Raw genomic sequence first — 23,057 nt, forward strand, 5'->3', positions numbered from 1 at the left:
CAGGAGTCTTGGGAATGCCTGGCTACCACTCCAGCTGCTCCCAGATCCTACTATAGCCCCATTTGGGTCAGGAATATGTTCCTTAGAGCGGTCATCGTCCTCCAGCTGCACGATTAACTGTGCTTTGGTGAACTTTCCAATGCGCAACCCTCTCTTTTTGCACAGGGTTACAATGTCCTTCTTAAGGAGATGGTGACAGGCCATCACTCCACTCTTCCCAAGTTGTTGTGGACTCAGAGACCTGTGTGCTCTCAGCTCCCCATGGTTTCCAGGGAGAACCCCTAGTGTGCCAGCCCTTCTCAAGGTCACCACCTCTTTGCCAGGGTCGAGCTGCAGACTCCTCCACCCCGGGACCGCTCGCTGCAATCCCCAGGGGAACCCTGTTACTGCAAAAGTCCTTCTCTCTCCCAGGGCCACCCAAAATGAACCCGGCTGAGGGGTCCTGTTCTCGCCATCCACGGGGTGCAGTACATCTCACCACTTCCACCAGTTGTCACGGAGTCCCCGGGCGATGCTCTGGAAATGTTCCCTACGAAGCCAGTCAGGACTCTGGGGAAGTCTCCTTTCTGTGAGCAGACTGTCTTCAGGACACACAGCTCACACAACTTCCACCTTTTTGGGTCTGACCTCAGAGCATTCAGCATCCTCTGCCCCTCCTTGCGTTTCCCAGAAGCCAGAGGGTCCTGTCCCCCAACTTTGAAGTCAGACATGACTCTCAGCCAGCCAGTAAAACAGAAGGTTTATTAGACGACAGGAACATGGTCTAAAACAGAGCTTGTAGGTGCAGAGAACAGGACCCCTCAGCCGGGTCCATTTTGGGGGGCAGTGAGCCAGACAACCACATCTGCGCTTCACTCCATGTCCCCAGCCAGCCCCAAACTGAAAACTCTCTCCAGCCCCTCCTCCTCTGGGTTTTGTCCCTTTCCCGGGCCAGGAGATCACCCGATCTCTTTGTCTTCAACCCTTTAGCTCTCACCTTGCGGGGGGAAGAGCCAGGCCATCAGTTGCCAGGAAACAGGGTGTTGGCCATTCTCTGTGTCCAGACCGCTGCACACACCTGCCCTCTAGGGCTCTGCAACGATCATACACCCTTATCCCACCACCTAGATACTTAAGAACTGCATAGGGGAAACTGAGGCACCCCCACACTATTCAGAGGAAACATTAAGAACAGTCCCGCTTCGTCATACAAGTCTCATGAGAAAAAAAAGTGGCACTGCCTTTCAAAACAAGCCCATTTCAAAGGGAGGAGAGTGGGGGTGTTTATTCAAATTCTATTTTTTTTTAGTAGTTCTAGTTTTGCTACATTCAACATTGTTATACATAAAAATATTAAAATAATAAATTTGTGTGTACTTACATTATTCAAAATCCTCACTCTTTCCATCCTCAGTGTGATACATTCCCTTGCTGAACTATTGACACATATCCCAGGGTCAAACAAAAAACTGGAACATAGGATGTGTCATATGTGTGGGGCAGAAGTTTCACCAATGTGGGTGTGTTTTCTTAATTGAATTGGAGTGGGGATAGGAGGATTCTAAAATTCTAATGAGGGGCACATTGACATCAGTCAGTCAATCACCAACCCCCCGCTCATAACTTTGTGTTGAAGTCACCAATTACAAAAAGCCCAAATAAGTAGCTTCCAAATAAAACAAGCCCCAAACCCCACGGCTCTTAGAGTCCAGAACATTAAAGCCACTTTTAACAAAACAAGCCCCATTCCGTGGATAGGAAGCAGACTTAGGCAGAGGCTGTGGGGCTGAGTCAGGCCCTAGCCTTGCCCGGCCCCAGCCTGCCCAGCTCCAACCCAACCCAGAGCCCAGGTGGGTGCGAAGGCCTGAGGGCCAGTTCCCACAGTGGGCACCACCCGCCCTGCCTGGGGCCCTGGAACTAGGCACAGGCAGGGCCCACCCCAGCAAGCTAAGCCTACCAAGTGGTGAGCTGGAGCCGGTTCGCTGGAACAGGTTGTTAAATTTAGAAGCCCATTTAGAATCGGTTGTCCCTTGCAGGACAACAGGTTCCAAAAGGGCTTCTAAATTTAACAACCGGCCAAAAGTGGTGCACCCATGGGGAAAATTTGGTGGGTGCAGAGCACCCACCGGCAGCTCCCCGCCCCGAGCTCACCTCCATTCCACCTCTGCCCTTGAACGTGCTGCCCCTCTCTGCTTCTCCACCCCCCTGGCTTCCTGCGAATCAGCTGTTCGCGCGGGAAGCCAGGAAGTGCTGAGAAGCAGGTGGCAGCTTCGCGCTCAGACTCAGGGAGGCGGGGGTGGAGCAGAGGTGAGCTGGAGCAGAGGGGCGCAAGGAGGGCCTCCTGCGCCACAGCAGGTAACTCGGGGGGCACACAGGAAAACCACTCCCTGCCCCAGCTCGCCTGTGCCTTCCTGGGCCTGAGCGTGAAGCCACTGCCTGCTTCTCAGCCCTCCCTGGCTTCCCATGTGAACAGCTGATCTGCGGGAAGCTGGGGGCAGGGGGCAGAGAAGCAGGGCGGGGTGGCGCGTTCATGGGAGGAGGCAGAGGCGGAGCGGAGGTGAGTTGTGGCCGGGCGCGGGGCGGGGAGCTGCCGGTGGGGGCTCTGCACCCACCAAATTTTCCCCATGGGGGCTCCAGCCCCAGAGCACCCTAAGGCGCCACTTTTGATGTGATCAGTGGGGGGAGTGGCTCCTCCCCCTGTTTCCCCCCAGCTACGCTACCCTGCACCTAGGAGCCAGAGGAACCTGCCGGATACTTCCCGGGAGCCGCCCCAGATAAACACCGCCGGGACTCCCGACCTCGTCCCTCCGCAGGTCCCTTTGGCTCCTAGGGGCGGGACGGGCACCTACTACAGTGGCCCACGAGACCCTCCTGCCCGGTTCTGGGGGCGGACACGGGATAGGAGTGGATGGGGTAGCAGTCCCGGTGGGGGGCATCAAGGAACACAGGGGATTGGATGGGGCAGGAGTCCCGGGTTGCGGAGCAGGACCCCCTCGTGGGGTGAGGAGGGAACCAACCGGTTGTTAAGATTTTGGCAGCTCATCACTGAGCCTACCCCCACCCACAGGCGCTGGGCAGAGGCCAAGGGCATCCTCCAGTGCTGGGCGGAGGCAGGAACGCGGGGGATTCCCGATAGAACCCATTGAGGTGGGGCCTCCCACAGAGCCTGGGTCACATGCCGCGCTGTAGCTGTGTCTGTGGGGGGGGTGGTTATTGTTGCCAGCACCCAGTGCCGAGAGGCTGAACAACAGCTTGAGTTGGTTCGTTACCCGGTGTGCTACACCCAGTTATCACAACGGGGTGGAGAAGCAGAAAAGTTTATTTGAAGCTTCAAATAGGTACAGGGAGATTTGAATCTCAAATCCTGTACCCAGAGCAGGAAGTCACACAGGCTTTTATACATCCTTTTTCCCAGCATACTTATCCAATAGCAAGCTGCTCCAAGTATCCATATAGCCAGCCAATCCAGTTCCCAGCTAGTTCCCTGGTTCTCTGTATCAGTGGTTAAACTATACATAAAGCTGCTTTATTCAGCATTGTTCTTCCATCTCTGTCCTGTTTGGCCTTGCTTAGTTTCAGGCAGTCTGACTCTGCAGCATATTGTTGCAGATCCTCAGCATAACTGCTGTGTGTGCCTCCAGGCGGGGGGGCCAAGGACACTTGGGCCTAGTACGCAGAGCTGCTGCGAGTGCCTCCAGGCAGGAGGGTGGGCCAAGGACACCTGGGCCTAGTGCGAGGGGGCTTCATCGACACTCGTGGTCTTCCATCCCCTCGAGTTACCTAGTGGCCATGCCCCAGTGTCCCCAACAACTCCCCCTTTGAGAACACTCAACAACCTTGGCTCTGAGTTTTCTCACTTGGGCTACTTATTTCTTTACAATAGGACTTTGCATAAGCACTTTGTGATAGCCTGAAGAGAATGACTTATTAACTTTTGCAAAAGGGCCCTAACACATGATACTGCACAGCATAATACCAGTAATACAAGCAATACAGGAAAGAGAATTTTCAATAGCAGGCTAAATAAACCACCAAGCCAAGACGACAAACCCCAGTCTGAAAACAAGGTTTGCAACCAATCATTCTCTGGGAAGTATAGGCAACCTGTGCTCTGGCTCGGGCATGGGCCTTAGCCTGTACCACCTTTTCACAGATCTCATAACTGCTACCATTTACATATACACAACGTCGGGGCCCGACGAGGGCACAAACCCTTCCTTGGGATGCCAAGAGATAGTCCAAACCCAGCCTGTTTTGGAGGGAAAACATCCTGAGCTGCTGTACCTCTTTATTTAATGTTTTTACTGCTGACCCTAAATCACTAACCGAGTCCTCTAACTCTAAGGCAACTTTCTCAAGTACCATTTGCAACCTTACAGTATAGCGGCCTATGCATGCCATGGCTGGCCCGGAAACCAGTGGCGCTATTCCCAGCACAGAGCACCCTACAAGCTTCTCGGTTGTGAGGGGATTCTTCATCTTGCCCTCCAATGCCGTAGTCAGTCGCCACAGGGTCTTTTCTCGTGACTCAACAGAGGTGTCTCGGGCATTTCTAATCTTTCCTTTGGGCAGTGTGGCAGCTATTGACAGATGAGGAACTCCATGAGCTATATAACAGCTACCTGTCCAGTTGGCTGGCAGCACCTTGTAAGCCTTTTGGCCACATACAAAATAGTGACCCTGTAGGGCCCAGTAAGGACTGTTTTTTAAGGGGATTCCTGGGATATTTAAGGCTGCTTTTTTAAACAGTTCATATGCCCCTAGGGGGGCATCCCATCCTTCTGATTGGGTACAAGTGGGGGCGTTTCTAATTGTGCTGTTCAAATTACACTCGCCATAGGGACCACTACAAACCCACCATTGGCTTGCTACATTGGAGATGTTAACTGGACAGCAAGTTACATTTCCAAACCCCTTTTTTTGTGGTAAGATTATTTGTAAGAGTTTCCCTAAAAGGGGAGGAACCATTACACCCACACTGCTGGCCTCCCCTTTTGGTCTTTATCCAATACCCATCAGCCCACTGTGTAATAACACAGGAGCTCTTTCCCACAGGATGCCCATAGTGATAAGATTGGTTTCGGGTAAAACATAACACTCCCTCAATGAGTACTGCAACTGAATACTCCTGGTCCTGATAGGTGGCCTGCTGTAAAGAGGTCTTATTCCAGAATGGCGAGTCTGTTCTTTCCTGCTCTTTGGTGGTGGCTAATTCTGCTAGGGTCAAGGGCAGCATGTCAAGGGGCATTCCCGTTTTGGGGGACAGTGGAGTTGGAGCACATACCCAACCATCAGTCTGGTTTGTTAAAGTAGCAACATGGTGCGCAAGCGAAACAAAGGAGTTATGCTCCCGATATGCACAGTTTGGAAATACCAATACAGAGAATAACAATGTTACCCAATTAATTATCACCAGAGTCTTCCCAACCCAGGGTCTCCAGTACCTGGGTGGGCCCATTTTAGCATTAAGGTGCCTGCTATTTGTGTCTTTTAAACAGTAGCTTTAGCCCAAAATCATCACTAGATGAGGAGTCAGCAGGTTGGACGGTCCATTGTTCTGCTGACGAGGGGGCGGGTACTGTCTTCAGAAGAGAGTGATGGATCCAGTTCTTGTGTCCCTCAATCTTTGCTGCTGTATGGGAGATCAGCAGGACGGTATAGGGTCCTTTCCACTTTTCCTGGAAAGGCTCGTCTTTCCAGATGCGAACAAGCACAGAGTCACCGGGCTGTAAGGAGTGGACGGGAGTGTCCAAGGGGAGAGGCTGGGAATCCTTGGTATACCTGTGAAGAGACAAGAGAACAGCAGACAGGGAACACATATACTGTGACAAAAAACCATTACCCAACTCCCATTCCCCTGACAGAACCGGGGTGCCATTCATAGGCCATGCCCTTCCAAACATAATTTCAAAGGGACTGAGCCCTAATCTACCCTTTGGGAGAACGCGGATACGGAGTAGGACGAGGGGCAAAGCATCAGACCATCGCAGTGAGGCTTCTTGGCACACTTTTGAGAGATGCCGTTTAAGGGTCTGATTGGTACGCTCCACTACCCCACTGGCTTGCGGTCTCCAGGGCGTATGGAGTTTCCAGGGGATCTGTAAGGCATGTGAGATGCTTTGAATGATTTTTGACGTGAAGTGTGTCCCGTTGTCAGATTCCATCCACAGGGGGAGTCCAAAGCGAGGAATGATCTCCTTAACAAACTTGAGGGCCACTGTTCTGGCAGTGCAGTTACGGCATGGGAAGGCTTCTGGCCATCCGCTGAACCGATCCACTATAACAAGGAGATATTTGAACCCTTGGGTCCGGGGAAACTCAGTAAAGTTTATTTGCCACACTTGTCCAGGGCCCGGAGTGGGTTCTAGGGCAGCTGGTGGCACAGGATGTCCCGGTTGGGGGTTATTCTTTTGGCAGACTAAGCAGTCCGCTTGTACCTGGGCAGACAGGGGTCGGAGTCCGGAAGTGATAAATTATTTTCCCATTAGTTGGATAAGTGCTTCCCTGCCAGCATGAGTGGTTTGATGTATTTTCTGCAGCACTGGCCGGATTAGGCCCTTTGGTAAGAAGACCTTCCCTTCTGGGGAATGGAGCCATCCCTCCTTTTCCTGGAGACCGAGTTTGTCAGTTAGCTCTCCTCCCCAGAGTACTGAGGGGTTGGAAGCTCCCCTACTGATGGGATAAGGGCATGCATATGGGCGTTCTCAGTCTGAGGGGATGGCAGGGTGGCAGCATGCTTAGCCTCTCTATCTGCCCGGGCATTACCTCTGGCCACATCTTGATCCTCCCTTTGATGGGCTTTACAGTGTACCACCGCCACTTCCGAGGGAAGTTGTACGGCTTCTAGGAGCTGGAGGATTTGGGGCCCATACTTGACTGGGGAGCCTTGGGCTGTCAGCATTCCCCTTTGCTTTCATAGGCCAACATGAGCATGCAGCACACCAAAAGCATACTTTGAATCAGTAAAAACGTTGATCCGCTTTCCTTTTGACAGTTCAAGTGCACGGGTCAGGGCTATTAGTTCGGCAAGCTGGGCAGAGGTCCCAGGAGGCAAACCTTCAGCTTCCACAGTATCATGGAGGGTCACAACAGCATAACCCACCCTCCTTTACCCATCTATTACAGTACTGCTACCATCAGTGTACCACTCATAATCTGCAATTGGGAGGGGTACATCCTTTAAATCCGGACGGCTGGAGTACTGGACATCTATGATCTCTACACAGTCATGTTTCTGTTCCTCTGTTTCTGGCAAGAGAGTGGCTGGGTTAAGGAAGGGGCAAGGCTGTAAGGTGACTTCAGAGTTCTCTAACAGCTTAGCCTGGTACCGAGCAATCCGAGCCTGGGTGAGCCAAAGCCCTCCCTTTGCATCCAATAAGGCTCGGACCATATGGGGAGTATAGATTTGCATAACCCCTCCCAATGTCAGCTTCTCGGTTTCCTCAAGCACTAGGGCAGTAGCTGCGACCGCCCATAAACATGCCGGCCAACCCTTTGCAACCTGATCCAATTGCTTAGACAAATAAGCCACCGGACGTCTCCATGCTCCTAACAGCAGTGTGAGCACTCCTAGGGCCACCCCCCTTCGTTCATGTACATACAACTGAAACGGCTTAGAGAGATCCGGCAGGCCCAGAGCCGGGGCTTCCATCAATTTTCTTTTCAGGACTTTAAATGCCCTGTCAGCCTCTGGGGTCCAATAGAAGGGGTCATGATCTGCTCCTTTTACACAGTCGTACAGGGGTTTAGTCCATAGTCCAAACTCTGGGATCCATATCCTGCAAAAGCCTGCCATACCCAGAAATGCCCTGAGCCGCTTACGGTTACTTGGGGTAGGAACTTGACAGATAGCTTCTTTTCTTTCGCTTGAAAGCTGACGCTCCCCTTGCCGTATGTGAAACCCGAGGTACCGTACCTCTGGGAGGGCAATTTGAGCCTTACTCCGTGCTATCCAATATCCCCGGAGTCCAATAAAATTCAGGACGCTCATGGTGGCTTTAAGGCAGGGTGTTTGGCCCACAGTGGCAATTGACAAATCATCTACATACTGCAGAAGGAGGGCCTCCTCATTATCCCACTCCTCTAGGTCCCTGGCCAGAGCCTGGCCAAAGAGGGTGGGGGAGTTTTTAAATCCCTGGGCCAACACTGTCCAGCAAAGTTGCTTTTTAACCCTTTTTCGGTCCTCCCACTTGAAGGAGAAGATCTCCTGTGATGGGGTGGCAACTTGGATGGTAAAGAAAGCATCTTTCAGATCAAGTACTGAAAAATGGGTATACTGTCCCCCTATAGAAGCCAATAAGTATACAGGTTAGGGACAAGAGGGTGCAGAATCTTAATCCGTGCACTGACTGCCCTTAGGTCCTGTACCAGCCAATACGTGCCATCAGGCTTCTGTACGGGTAGAATGGGAGTGTTCCAGACTGACTGACATTCCCGGAGAATACCATACATTAGGAATCGATCTATAGTTTCCTGTAAACCTTCTCTGGCTTCCCTCTTGATTGGATACTGTTTTACTTGCACTGGGCCTTTCCCTGATATGAGCTGAATAGTAATGGGGGTCTGGTGGGTGGCCTTTCCTGGAATCCCTGATGCCCACACGAGGGGGTACACCTGGTCTTCCCACGGGCTCCATTCTGGGGCTTGCATGGCTGAGGGCTCAACTGCAAGGGTCATGATCCATGCATTCTCAGGGGGTAAGGTAAGGGTTATTTTGTCCTCAGTAAAATACAGGGTGGTACCGAGGCGACAAAGTAGATCCCGTCCCAGCAGAGGTGTTGGACACTCAGGGAGGTATACTAGCTTGTGGGATATAGTCCTGTTTCCCAAAGCGCATTCCGCTGGGGCATACACTGGGCACTTGGTGTCCCTGCCTGTGGCTCCCACCACAGTAAGGGAATCTGCTACTGGCAACTGAAGAGGCTGATTTACGGCAGTTCGGGCCGCTCCAGAGTCCACTAAAAAATCTCTTTCTGAGCTTCCCACCCGCATCTTTACTCGGGGTTCCGGGGGTAGAGTGGTCCATCTCCCCTGACACCCCTATTCCTGCTCTGCCATCGCCATCATAGGGGAACCCCCCTTTTCTTTCCTCTTTGGGCACTCATTTTTCCAGTGTCCCTCCTGTCGACACAGGGCACACTGGTTGCGACCCAGTCGTCTCTCCTGCGGGCCCGGACGGTCGCGTCCACGGCCCCTTCCTCCCCGGCCACTTCTCTTAGTGCCGGCCTGTACTGCTGTTACCATCAATCTCACTTGCTTTCTCTCCTTCTCTGTCTCTCTCAGACTATAAGCTCGGTTTGCAGTCTCTAAGATTTGTGCCATGGTCATGCCCATTAAATCCTCCTTTTTTTGTAACTTTCTCTTAATATCAGGGGCTACTCTGCTCCTAAAAATTCCCTTAATAATTGACTCAGTTGCCTGATCATCGGGGTCTGCATCAGTGTTCTGTAGAATGGTGTCCCGAATACGCTGTAGAAAGGCCCCTGGGCTTTCTTTTAAATCCTGCATTACTTCATATGGCTTTGCCCAATTATTATGTCGGACAGCCGAGTAACGGAGTCTATGCAAAAGCAACTCCTTATAGGAGGTAAGGCGGGTCATATCCCTTTGATCATTTGGATCCACCTGGAGTCTGCTCGGGGGACTTACAAGGTGTGGGTGTAGGGGCCGAAGGGGACACCAGCTCTGCCATTACAGTTGGGGTGGGGGTCTGGGGACTAACATTAGCTGCTACCGAACCGGTCAGAGTCAGATTACAGTGCTGTAAAATATCTGGTCGAGTACATAAAGTCAGAAACAATGCACATACATATGTTCATTCCATTTACCCATTCACTGACAAAACAAAACTAATTGGAGGATCGTGTTGTAATTAATTGACCCTCCTGGTGGCCACCACTCCTGGTCCTCTAGTTGATATTGAGGCCAGTCAACTGTACAGAATCGTTTTAATTGGCTCTTAGTCATCGGATCCGCACCAAATACCTTCCAGTTTGCTAGAATGCACTCTAGGGGCGTACACCGTGCCCTAACCCCTGAGCTCTGTCCCTGTCCCATACCTACAGGGCAACTCTGGGCGTCCCCAGGTTCCAACAGAGCATACAATCCGGATTTTAAAAGGTTCCTACCTTATCCAAGGGACCAGTTCTTCACTGTGGCCTGCAGCTGCTCCTCCCCCATGTCTAAGGGACCGGTTGTTCACCGCCGTCCACAACTGCTTCTCCACTATATGAGTGCGTTGCACCATTGTGCCCTCCGGGGTCAATCAAATCGCGTCTCCTTTGAGGCTACGGTGAACTCACTGGTGCGCACTGGGCGTCGGTTCTTGCCGCAATCCTCGACCTCCAGGAGGGGTCCAGGGAAGGCTAATTTGCAGCCTCTGGCCCACCCAGGGACGCCAAAAGCTGTTGCCGGCACCCAGTGCCAAGAGGCTGAACAACAGCTTGAGTTGGTTCGTTACCTGGTGTGCTACACCCAATTATCACAACGGGGTGGAGAAGCAGAAAAGTTTATTTGAAGCTTCAAATAGGTACAGGGAGATTTGAATCTCAAATCCTGTACCCAGAGCAGGAAGTCACACAGGCTTTTATACATCCTTTTTCCCAGCATACTTATCCAATAGCAAGCTGCCCCAAGTATATATAGCTGCCCCATATAGCCAGCCAACCCAATTCCCAGCTAGTTCTCTGGTTCTCTGTATCAGTGGTTAAACTATACATAAAGCTGCTTTATTCAGCATTGTTCTTCCATCTCTGCCCTGTTTGGCCTTGCTTAGTTTCAGGCAGTCTGACTCTGCAGCATATTGTTGCAGATCCTCAGCATAACTGCTGTGTGTGCCTCCAGGCGGGGGGTCCAAGGACACTTGGGCCTAGTGCACAGAGCTGCTGCGAGTGCCTCCAGGCGGGAGCGGGGGACAAGGACACCTGGGCCTAGTGTGAGGGGGCTTCATCGACACTCGTGGTCTTCCATCCCCTCAAGTTACCTAGTGGCCATGCCCCAGTGTCCCCAGCATTATGACCACGAGTTGGGTGTATATCCGCGGGAAGGAATCATGATCACGTGACAAACGAGACTGAGGAGGGGGATCACGAATACAGACAGAGGGTAGGTCGGTGGGGAATCAAGGTCACATGACCAGGGTATCTATGTGACGTATGTCAGCTCAGGTGTCACGTGGCGGGGGCCTGGCGAAGTCCGCCACGGGTGAGATGGGGGAGGAGGAGGAGGAGGAGCTTGTGTCACGTGTCCAGCTCCGCTCCTGCGCCTCGCTCATCCGGCAGCAGCAGGAGGCGAAGCGCCGGCGGTGGGCGCGGCAGCGAGCGCGCGGGATGGCGGCGGGCGGAGGTGAGAGCCCTGCTGGGGTCTTGCGCTTGCGGCCTGCGCGCAGCTCGCGAGCTTGACCCTGACCCGGGGGGCTCTGCTGGAGGCCGCTGCTCCCCACCACACTGGGCCGGGAGTGCCTGGCTGGGCTCAGCACCCTCTCGGCCCCCAACCGTGGGTGTTAGGCGCTCCCAGCCAGAGGCCAGCGCCGCTCCTAGCGGGCGAGCGCTCTCTGTTCGGGGTCTGTGCAGGGCCTGGTCCGCGACTGGGGCTCCCGGCGCGGGGGTCAGGCCACAATCCGCGGCCTGGGCCTGCTCGGCATGGGGGCACGTATGCAGCCTTCGGTGTGTCCGAGCGTCCCTTTTTACGGGGGCTGCCGCTGTCAGCCCCCCTCTGCCGCGTCCATGCCTCCCACAGCCTGCTGTAAAACAGCTTGTAAACAACAAAACGTGTTGTGTAAACTATCAGACAGGATCTCTCTCCCAGTGAAAGATAATGGCGTTTAAAAATAAACGTGGTAGTCGCTAAGGTTAACTGGGGCTAATTCTGCTGCTGTTAGCCTGGTTTCTGTGGTTTTCATTTTTTAAAACCTGGTAATGTAGATTGTGCTGCTTTGACAATGGCAAATATAGCCTTGTACATTTAGTGAAATCTTTTTTTTCAGACAAATGGTTGGTGTCAATGGAACATCATTACCTATATGAAAACATTTCCCCATCAGTGAGAACAGTAAACTGAGTGTGGTTTCAAAACCTCTAAAGTTGCCTTAGTTTGTAAGTTTTAGAATGTTGTAAAGCATCATTTTAATTGGCTCTTGATCACTGCTTGATTGTGAATTTTTAATGATTAGGTAGTATGGTATCTTTAATATAAAATCAAACTCAAATTTCTAGTCTGGGTCCATTCAGAGTAAATGTTTCTTATGGGAGGTTCCATGTTCTGGCAGTATATGAGCAGACGCCCCTCTGTCTTATCTGTACATCCTTACTTGTAGTATAATGTGATCCACAGAGAATTTGACTTCTGTGCAGTCTTTCTTTTACCCGTTTTTATCATCATTCCAAGTCCTGTAATGAGGAATATTTAGGGGGAGGGAATGGGAAAATTAGTAGTGGACATCAGGGTGATAGCAGTTCTCCCCCCCCCCCCCTTTTTTTTTTTTAAAAAGCAACTGCTTACAGCTGCCTGGACATCTGAGATGCTGATCTAACATAGCATACCTGGCATCTGAACTCACCAAGTAACTACTTCCGCAGGGCGTGTATTCCCCAGCTGCCAAAGACATGAGTCCACTGTGATCTTTTCAGCTTTTGCCTCTTGTGTGTAGTATTTCATCTCCATGTTATAGGTTAGCAAACTCCGTGTGTATCGGAGACTGTTTGTCTGACTCAGCATGTTATATTGTAATCCTATGGTTTCCAGTGCTTTCAGTTAACAGTTAAGGAGTCAACATTTTCATTATAAATCCCCTCAGCTGTAAAAGTTTTTTGCTTCAGGCTAAAACTTGGTGTATGTCCATCTGCCAATAGATTTTATTTTTAAAAGTTTGGCATCTTTTGGTCCCTGTCTCTAGGCTTTTGAACTAGCATATTTGAACTCTTAGGATGCAACCTGCAAACGAGCCATCTATTAACATCTCCAGAATACCCAGGGACGCAGGGTTATGTTGACTGTATGTTGCAGTGCTAAGATGTGCAGTAGACCATCTCTGCTGGAGAAGGACAAGAAAGACAAAAATAGGATCTCTAGAAATGGTGCAACTGGCATTTTTGGGCCTCTTATTCTTGGGAGGCTGTTGTATATGAAAAATCAGAAGTACAATTGTTTAAAAACCAAGCCACGTAAACATTCAGAAAGCCAGAACATGAAAGCTATGGCAAAACTAGTAAGGGTGGGATGAATGTCTATTTTGACTATATCACAGCTAGGCATCATAGCAGTGCACTGAGTGCAACTCCCAGGAACAATGGAAAGTGATGGCTGAGGCTGAATTCTTTGGATTTTTTGTTGGGTTCTTTTACATGGGATGGGGGGAGGTTTTTTTCTTGGTAGCAATTTATGAAAGACCCATGCCTTTTCTCTTCCCAGTAGCATTTAATTTAAATAATTCAGAGATGGGAAGGATGGTTTCAGCACTGTAGTACAAACTGGGAATTAGAAGACGTGTGTTCTGTTTCTGCCATTGATATACTGAGTAATCCTTGGCAAGTCACTTACCTCTCTGTTTCTTTTTCCCTGTCTGGGAAGATGGAATGGGAGACTTGCTTAACCCCACAGAGAGGGATATGAAATTTTGTTTATGAATGTTTGCTCAGTGCTTTGAGATCTGAGGCAGACATTATGTAAGTATAAAATGTTATATTAGGAATTTCTAAGACTGTATTTGAGCTGAGAACAGGTGACTAAAGCCACCTGTTCTCTTTAAGGAGGTTCTGTTCCTGCTTCTTAAATTTCATCAAGACAGTACCATTTACTGTGCTCAGAGGCTCCTCATCTCAATGCTACTGGCTAAGAACAGTGGGTTGAAGTACGCTTGACTAGAGAATAAACCTAGTCTCTGCCCTTCAGTGTCGTATTGCCACACTAGATATACCTATGCTCACGTGTATTTTCATATTCACAGCAAAGAAGGACTCCTGCGAGGTGCTGGACCTGGCAGAGTACACCAAGAATCAGCCCTGGTGGCGCAAGCTCTTTGGGCGGAGCTCTGGCTCAAGTGCTGAAAAATACAATGTAGCAACTCAGCTGGTGATTGGAGGAGTCACTGGATGGTAAGAAGTCATGGTGGGGTGGTTGTTTTTTTGCTCCCATTGGCAGGCATAGGCATAATGTATGAATGGGGATGGAGTGCTAGACATCAAAAGATCGCATCTGTTTGGTGAGAGATCACATGAAGCATATGCATGTGGGTGGAAAACAGCATTTCAGAGGTGAAGGGAGATTAGACTGAGCTCTGTGTCTTCAGGCATATCTTGTTCAGTCACATGAGCTTTTCGTAGAATTTAAGGCCAGAAAGGACCATTATAGAATCATAGAAATGTAGGTTTGGAAGGGACCTCAACAGGTCATCTCGTCCATCCCTCAGCACAGAGGCAGGACCAAGTAAACCTAGACCATCCCTGACAGGTATTTGTCCAATGCCACCAATGTTGGGGATTCCACAACCTCCCTTGAAAGCCTATTCCAGAGCTTAACTATCCTTACGGTTAGAAGTGTTTTCCTAATATCTAACTTAAGTCTCCCTTGCTGTAGATTAAGGCCATTACTTCTTGTCCTGTCTTCAGTGGACATGGAGAACAATTGATCAATGTGCTCTTTATAACAGCCCTTAACAGAGTGGTGCCAAATTTTTTCCTGTCGCACCCCCCCCACCTCCTTACCAGTCATGGAATCTGTCCATGCTGTGCCCCCTCCCTCCCATTACTGCACAATGCTGAAGGCGGAACTGGGGCAGAGCTGTGGCCAGTGGCAGAGCAGAGCTCCCTCCTTTCCCTGCCTGGGGGCTGGCCCAGGCCCTGCTGCCCACCTCCTGAATGTTCCTTTGCAGCCCCGCCCCATCTTCTTTTCTCAAGACTAAATATGTACAGTTTTTTAACCTTTCCTTGTAGGTCAGGTTTTATAAACCTTTTAATCATTTTTGTTGCTGTCCTCTGGATGCTCTCCAATTTGTCCATTTCTTTCTTAAAATGTGTGTTGCCCAGAACTGACCACAGTACTTCAACTGAGACCTCACCAGTGTTGAGTAGAGCAGGACAGTTACTTCCCGTGTCTTACATATGAAATGCCTCTTAATACAGAATCTTATGGTCATCTGGTCTGACCACCTGCATAATACAGGCCACAGAACTTCATGCAGTGATTCCTGCATCAAATCCAATAGCCTGTAATTGAAGTAAAGTGTATATTTTTAGAAAGATATCCAGTCTTGATTTTAAAGGCTCTTAAGTTGTGGAGGATCCACCACATCCGTAGATCAGCTGTTCCAGTTGTTAATTATCTTTTGGGACAGATGCTTGTGAGTCTTCTAGGATGACCAAAACCTTGGGGCTATGCATTGTCTCTTGGGAGTCAGGCTACAGTATTTTCCCACAGAACTTTCTTGTCTCATCTTCTGAGAAGAGTTCGACCTAAAGGGTTCAGTGTACTCAGAAGCAAATCTTCTGCTGTTGAGAGGAAGAATTGGCTTGCTTGTGACCCTCAAGCCACTTCTAGATCTTTCTGTTGGAATATTCCGCTATCCACAGTGCCACTGGGGTGTTCTCTCTTCTAATTAAGATATAGTATAAATTAGGAAGTACAATCAGGACTGCTTTTCCAGCACATTTTTGCTTTTTGCAATAGTTCTCCCCATTCTACTCCAAAGATAAGCCACTTAAAGCATAAGATGTAACCCTACAACATGTATCTATTCGCAGTATGAGCCTGTAACTTCTGTCTTGTGTCCTGTGCACCTGTTTGGAAAAGGATTGCTCTTCTGTTTTATAACCTGAATAGTGCATCTGTATCACCTGAAATAATACTTGATGTGGGTGATGTCAGACAATATATATAGGGCCCTACCAATTTCATGGCTGTGAAAAACATGTCCCAGAACGTGATATAAGCCCTTCCTCGTGAAATCTGATCTCTCCCATGCTGGAAGCGACCCAGCTGGGGGGCTCCTAGCTGCAAGTCCTGGCTGGGCTGGGGAGAGACAGGACTTGTCCTTTCCCTGCACTGCCTCTCTTGGGAGGAGATCAGACCTCTCTGGGGCTAGGCTCTGGCTGTGAAATTGATCAAAATGGACCATAAATTTGGTAGGGCCCTAATTATATGTCTCCTTACTGCTTAACCAAGTAGTGAGAGCTGTGTTCATCTATGTCTTGATGGCGGGGATGTTCATGTGGGTAGAGGGGAAAAATTCCACAACACCCAGGTGGAACCATAAAGGGGCACAGTCCAAATAGTCTAGACCTACATCTACTCAAGACTATCAGTCTTTAAACTTTTATCTTTACAAACTATCTTCTTCTCCCTTTTTGAGAAACTAAAACAACTGCCCTGGAATGTGCAGGATCTGCTTCACATGTGAAGCGCTCTGCTCCAGAAGCAGCCAGAAAAAATACCAGTCCAGTTACAGTTTTATTCTCTCAGCTGAGAGGATGTTATCCAAGATTCTTGGTCAGAAATGACCATCAAAAAAAAAAATCCCATGTTAATGTCATTTGAAAACTTGGCAGAAAATCAGTGGTAAAGGGATAAAAATCTATAGATGGAGTGAGGATATGCATGTGAAAATTTAAACGGACTCAGTTTTACAGTCTATTGTGGGGTCCCACAGAGATGGCTGCTTTGCCCTTCCTTTCCCTAATCCCAAATTGGCTCTCCTTATTCATCTATCTTCCTTGGTTAGTGAGGCTGTTTCTGGAGTCTGAGTGGTGTTTGCAGGAAGATGGAGTATCTATAGAAAGCCAAAGTGTGTGTGTGGTTTTGGTTGAACTCACTTTCTGGCCTGTCCTCCTTTTGATTGTAGGTGTACTGGCTTCATCTTTCAGAAGGTTGGAAAGCTGGCAGCAACAGCAGTTGGTGGTGGCTTTTTCCTACTTCAGGTGCGTATGGTTAGTCTAGGCTTTGTGAAGACTGCTCCTGGGGATAGTTCTGAGCTGCACAGAGAGGTAGGCTGGTCCAGTGGTTAGGGCACTAGCCTGGGTATCAGGAGACCTACATTCAATTTCTTGCTCTGCTAGAGATTTCCTGTGTGACTGTGGGCAAGTCACTTTAGATATGTCTGTTCTGTAGTCCAGGTCTGCAGCTCGGGCAGACATACCTGCATTAGCATGGCTAAAAATAGCAGTATAGATGTGGTGGCAAAGGCTTCACCACTGCATCTACAGTGCTATTTTTAGCAGTGCTAGTGTGACTAGAGCTAATGTGGGTATGTGGCTGCCCAAGCTGCCATCACACCTGGGATTGCAGTATAGACTGTACTTTTCTGGGCCTCAGGTCCCTCTCTGTGAAATGGGGATAATAGCACTGCCCTGCCTCTGAGGTGCTGCGAGGGTAAATCATTGCAAATTGTGAGGTGCTCATATACTATGGTAGTGGAGTTACATTAGTTCCTTTATATAGGCATGCTGCATCACAGTGGGTGGGGCTTCTTCACTTTTAATAGCTGCAACTGAGTCAGATTTGCATTGCTCTGAAGCTGCTGATTTTTTGAAGTTAAGGCCTGTTTTCAAATCCCAGACTGGGCCTCTTCCTTTCTGGACTAGCAGCACTGCAGAAACTGTGTGCTCTTGACTGAGCGTTGGAGGGAAGTCATGTGCTCAGTAACGACTACTGGCCAAGGCGAGGGGCAGCACTGAACTTCACGGGGCACTGTCCATGTCTGTTCAGCCAGGCTGAGTTTAGCTTTACTGGAAGGCCTCAGTGGGCAACACCCTCCAGAGCCTGGTTAGGGACAAGAAGCCTCCTGTTTAATGTATTCTTTGGGGGCAATGCAGCAATAGAAATTACTCATTTTCTCAACTATATTTTCTTTGGCTTTAAAAATCCTACCCTCCTGGAGCAGGGCAGAGTTTCCTGTGCTGGCTTGCTGGGCCAGGAGGGCAGGAAACTGAAATCTAGATTTCACTGTTGTATGTGAGACAGAATGCAACCACTGGACCCTACCCAGTGATCCCCTTCTTTGTTTGTTCCAGCACTTAAATCGTGTATAACTGCTTTCCCTCACCCCACTAGTTCTCCTTGTTCCGTTAAAGGTGGATGTCTCTTTAAAGCACTGCTCAGGCAGTGTTTCACTCTTGGCCCACCATGACAAGACAAAATACTTATACAGAGACAACCTATTAATAAACCATGCCTTCCCATAGCAGCAGGAGATCTGGAATGTGACAGCTGCGTGTAGGCTTTGAATGATACCAATATAACAAACTTGGGGGTTAATAAATGCAGTTGGTGCCAGCTCTGTATTGCAAAGCAGAGAGGCTGACATAGGTTAATGTTAAACAATATGTAAAAATCTCTGCATATGAAGTTCCATTGGAGGATCCTACTGATAGAGGTAAGCTGAGGGGGTCCTATGTAACTGAACTACTGACTTAATTTCTCCATGCCTCTAGCCCATTTATATTCCCTTTCCATTAATTTAGTTAGTAGAATAGTTCTCTCACTAACCAAGATGAGATGATACCTTTTAGAGTTCAGTGTGTTATTTGGGTTAGCAATGGGGCAGGAGGGAAAGGAAGGTCTTGCTAGCTAAAGGTTGTGCAGGATTCACTTCATATTTCTTATCACCCCTCAAATGTAGATTGCGAACCACACCGGATACATCAAAGTGGACTGGAAGCTAGTAGAGCAGGATGTGAGCAAAGCCAAGGAGCAGCTGAAATTTCACAGCAGTGGCAGCAAACTGACCCCAGAAGTTAAAAGCAGAGTTGATGAGGTGAGACCACTTCTCCTTCTCAGATCTTTGCCTGGATGTATCCAGATGCTGGAGAGAAGGGTTGGGAACTACTTCTGGGGCTCTTTAAGGATAGCTACACAGTAGCAAGATAGGGTAGTGGGCAAATCTGTTAGATGTCCTGTGAGATCACCAAGATGGCTTCCAGATGGTGTTTCACCATACAGTGCCCTGTGGGAAATCCCCTGGAATCCAGAGAAGGACCTTCTCAGAGCAATTAAGACAGCTAAACAGATAGCACAGTATAAGAGTGGATCAGTCACTCTAGATTGCCTCTACACTCTGGGTCAATGTGTGCAGGGGGCATTTGTCCCCATGCCTCCTGTCTTCTAGATCCTTGACTGTTAATTGTGGTACAGCTATAAATGTTTGAAGCCCCTAATGCACGTTCAGCAGCTGGTCAGAATGTCTGCAGCATGTTGTGATGCCATAGTGTGCAAGCAATGAATGAAGTAGGGAGGGCCACGTCTTTGCCTCCCCTCCTGTGGAAGGGGGGCAGAATAGCACTAGCTCTCCTGCTATTAATTTTGGCCATTAGTTGAATTAGATAGGGATAGCAGCAAGCTGGGTGCAGTGGGTGGGAGGGCTCAATGCTCATCTGACCTGAGTGACTGGTTCTAGAGTGTTTTGACTGTCCTCTCCCCCCTGCCCAGGTGATAACATTTCTGAAGAAGAACGTTATCCTGACTGGAGGGTTTGCTGGGGGATTCCTGCTTGGAATGTCTTCATAGAAACTACACAGAACTGACTACTCTGTCCTTTCTCACCCCCTCCCACTTAGTAAACAGTGGGTTGTGCTGACAGACTCTGCTTCCTCAGGTCCTCCTGGGTTCAAGCCCCCCGCTCCCTGCAACACTGCCGTTAACTTTCCTCCCTTTCCTTTCTCTGTACCTGAGTTCTGTTGGTACTGGAATCAATCTAGAAGGTCGTGACGCTCAGTGTCTGCTTGTCGATCTGACTCCCTATCCCACTCAAAATGCCTCACTGCAGTTTTCGGGATCAGTTGCAACCCCATGAACAGCCTGCAAGAGAGAGATCTGAGAACAGGCCCACTGCTGTGCTGCACAAGACTGACCAATATAAACTCTCCTCTTCCAGTGCACACAAGGTTCGTCAAGCTCCTAGTTGACTTGTATTCTCTCTTCTCCGGTAATAGGAAAGCCCATACTTCCTCCAGGAAAATGGTATTTTCATGGCTATCAATGGATGGAGGCAGAACTGTCTGAGGCTGTCTTAGAACATGCTCGGAAATGGACACAGGTGTTTGGGGAAACAACTAATTCCGCAGTGGGTGGTGGCAGAGTGAGTACATGGCAGAAATACTGTTGTAGATCGGTTCTTCTGCCTTCACTCCTCCCTAGACTCTTGCCATTATGTTACACACAGATGATCACTTATCCGTGTTATTTATACATCCCCTTAATGGAACTGTAGCATTGGCACTGGCAATAGAAATTGTGAGTGTTGCATGTCACTATCCCAGATCCTTTCTTATCATACGTTTTTGAAAGTCATTGGGCATCCCACCATTTAGAAGGTATTCTCCTCTCTCACTCTCTAGCTGGTGTCTCAGCCAGTGAACTTTAAAATGCACTGAGGCTGTATGTGTGGCAGAAAGGCTGCCTGAAATGTCTGTGCATATGACTGAAACCTGCACTACCAGCCCATCCAGTCCGGGATGCATTTCCATAGTGACAATAACTGTAACTTATCCCTGGCATCATATCAGCATTTCTGATACCAAAGCCTTTCTCTGGCTAGTATGGAATTGCAGCTACCTGTAGGTATCTGGTGCACATGGGGCAGGCGGAAGTGGGTGGGTTTCTTCTCTGTGTAGTACTACCTGGGATATGGTGTCCTGGAGCAGGATTCCAGTTTGAGTGGAGAGAGCAGCTGTTCGGGATTCACAGTTTACTTTGAATCCTGAAAGCCATTTCTCTTCCTTTGCAGAGCAGATTCCATCCGTTCTCAGCAAAAGGCTGAATCTTCCAGGAAATCTCCCATCCAGCTGCACCTTAAAATCTCTGGTGACTACCTTCCTGTCTGTCATATGAGCCTTTACTGGGCAGTAGGTGACACATGCTCTTCTAATCATGAGATACTGTGTTTAAAGAGCTACTGGGCATGTAAGGGGAGCCATTCCCATACATTCCTTCTCCAAACAGAAACTGGCACTTTCGTGCCATAGACAAAGGAGCAGGCATCCCAGAACAGCTCAGTCTGCCTGCCCCTCCCTGCAAAAAATGATAGCATGCTTAACATCTTATCTCTTTGGAAGCTAGACAGTGGGTGATGGGAAATGCAAGAGCATGCTCTATGCTGCTGTCAATCTGGGTTAACTCTTTCCCCTTCCTCAGCTCCATTGACTTCTCCAATTCATGCAAAAACAAGCATGTGTGTCCAGTTGTCCTGAAGTTTATTTAATTCCTGCACCTGCAGACCCATCACTGGGCTATAACATGGAGATGGGTTTTGCCTAGTTTGGAAAGGCAAGTTAACTGTTACCCAATCCTTCAAGAAAAATGTAAAAATAACAGAGATCAGTTCAGTATTGCCTAGTACTGGGCTTTGCTGATCTCCCTGCTCAGATGTAGTTTGGAGAGGAAGGAGCTCTAGCTGGTGATGAGCACATTCTTGCTGAAGGTTGGTTCTGTTCCCTTCTGAAATCATGCCCTAGAATTGTGTTGAACTCCAGGAGCTAGTTGTGTGCATGGCTGGACACTGTTCAAATGTAGTGTCCATGGCACAAGGATGCACTTTATTATGCTACAGTAATTCCATGCTTACAGTGTTTCGCGCTTGACCTGACTGGAAGCAAGGGATGTCCCCAAAAGAATGTGAGGAGCCCTGAGTACTGGTCCTGTTAGAGCTGTGGCAGCTTGGCAACTGCAGCTGTTTTCAGGAGAGCCCCTGATATTTCATCTGTGTTAACTTTATTTTGCCCTTAGTCTATCCCCTAACGTACAGAGTTTACAAAGTCGGTCACATCACTTCAGCTTTTCTTTCCTCTCTGATCCTATAGGTAGACAGTAGAATACGCCTTTACACAGTCAGAATCTTTGCTGTCTTGCATTCTCTGGCTGTCTACAGCAGGGCAGGAGAAATTGGGCTTATAGCATGTCTAATGATATACAGTCAAGTGCTACAGGAATTGTGCAGTGATGTAGGTGCACGATAACTGTTGGTTAGGGAGTGGGGTGGCTAGCTGCTGTGTAGGAAGAAATTCTGTACAGTGGAATGATCTTGATTTTATAAGAACATATCTTGCTGGAACTCTCCTGTTCAAATAGGAAAACAGTGTACCTACACCTCTGCCTGGTGTACTAGCTAACAAAGCTTTTTATTCAGACTTCACTCTTGCAGCCTCCCTCCAAAGACAATGCTGAGTGGAAATGGCCCTCCTGCTTTTCCCTTGGGAGCGACAGTTTTGGGATAACAGCTGTAACTTGACCAATACCTTTGGGCTGGTACCTCTCTCTCCCATTAGCCTGATAATCTGCTGGAAATTTAGCAGTGAGTTCTGCTCATGTGGGTATAAAAACTTGCCACGGTCTCTTGATTTCAGTGTCCTCCTTTCCAGCTGCCGTTATATTCCTCTTGATGCACGGAGAGACTACTGTGTATGCAAAGACACTGCTGGTGCTATCTTGCTATACCCTGAGAAGCAAGCAACTTGCCACCAGACCTCAGGGTTGTTCCTACAACTTCCTGCTAACCGATGCCGGTTAATCAGCCCGAATCCTGGGCATAAGGCTCATTCGTCTAACAAGGAATATATTGGGAGTCTACTCTGACCCTGAGATATTTAAAAATAGCTGCTATTTGTCTGGAATATTATAAATGGGTGCCATGGAGCTAAGCAACTGCAAGAAGGAGCTAAAACTTTACTTCTCAAAGCTGTTGCTGGAAGGGTGATCAAACAAGCAGTTTAAGTACAGCCACAGTAGTTTCTGATATGAAGACATAGAGGGAAAGCATGGGGCATTCATGTGTTATTACCACCAAAAGTGTAAAACTGCCAAACTGGAGCTTCCTTAGTACCTCTCATGAAATTCTGTATGCAGCTAAGATAGTTTGTTCTGGCAAATGTGATTTTTGTACATAGCATGGAAATCAAATACAATTTTTGGTCATGTCATGGGTGCCAAGATGAAATCTTAATTCCCCTTCTGTTTCATTTCAACAATCTCTAGCACCCATGCCAGGAAGTTGTGGTTTTAAAAATACACTAGGCTTTTAAGATATTTTTGTACTATCTATGTAGATGCTTGTTGAAGTGATATATTATTAAACTGTTGCTCTAGTTGCATCTTTTGGG

At 48.7% G+C, this 23,057-nt stretch overlaps 1 protein-coding gene across 5 annotated transcripts in view; it reads left to right on the forward strand.

Moving 5' to 3' along the window:
- Positions 1 to 11,186: 11,186 nt before the first annotated feature.
- FUNDC2 (FUN14 domain containing 2) overlaps positions 11,187 to 23,057 on the forward strand; it is a gene marked incomplete at its 5' end in the record, with an annotated part of 30,149 nt that continues 18,278 nt past the window's right edge. For 2 of the 5 annotated variants that reach the window (XR_014713091.1, XR_014713092.1), the window contains 5 exons: positions 11,187 to 11,322; positions 13,922 to 14,069; positions 16,811 to 16,886; positions 18,587 to 18,721; positions 19,393 to 19,847. Coding sequence is in view for 3 of the 5 variants with exons in the window: in XM_084639921.1 (XP_084496047.1) it covers positions 11,187 to 11,322; positions 13,922 to 14,069; positions 16,811 to 16,886; positions 18,587 to 18,721; positions 19,393 to 19,470 (573 nt within the window). Of the gene's footprint in view, positions 11,323 to 13,921; positions 14,070 to 16,810; positions 16,887 to 18,586; positions 18,722 to 19,392; positions 23,049 to 23,057 lie in introns of those variants that run through there. The other 3 variants (XM_084639922.1, XM_084639923.1, XM_084639921.1) reach the window with 2 other exon arrangements.

Source organism: Lepidochelys olivacea (assembly GCF_965140295.1).
Source record: "Lepidochelys olivacea isolate rLepOli2 genome assembly, chromosome: 9".
Classification (NCBI taxonomy): domain Eukaryota; kingdom Metazoa; phylum Chordata; order Testudines; family Cheloniidae; genus Lepidochelys; species Lepidochelys olivacea.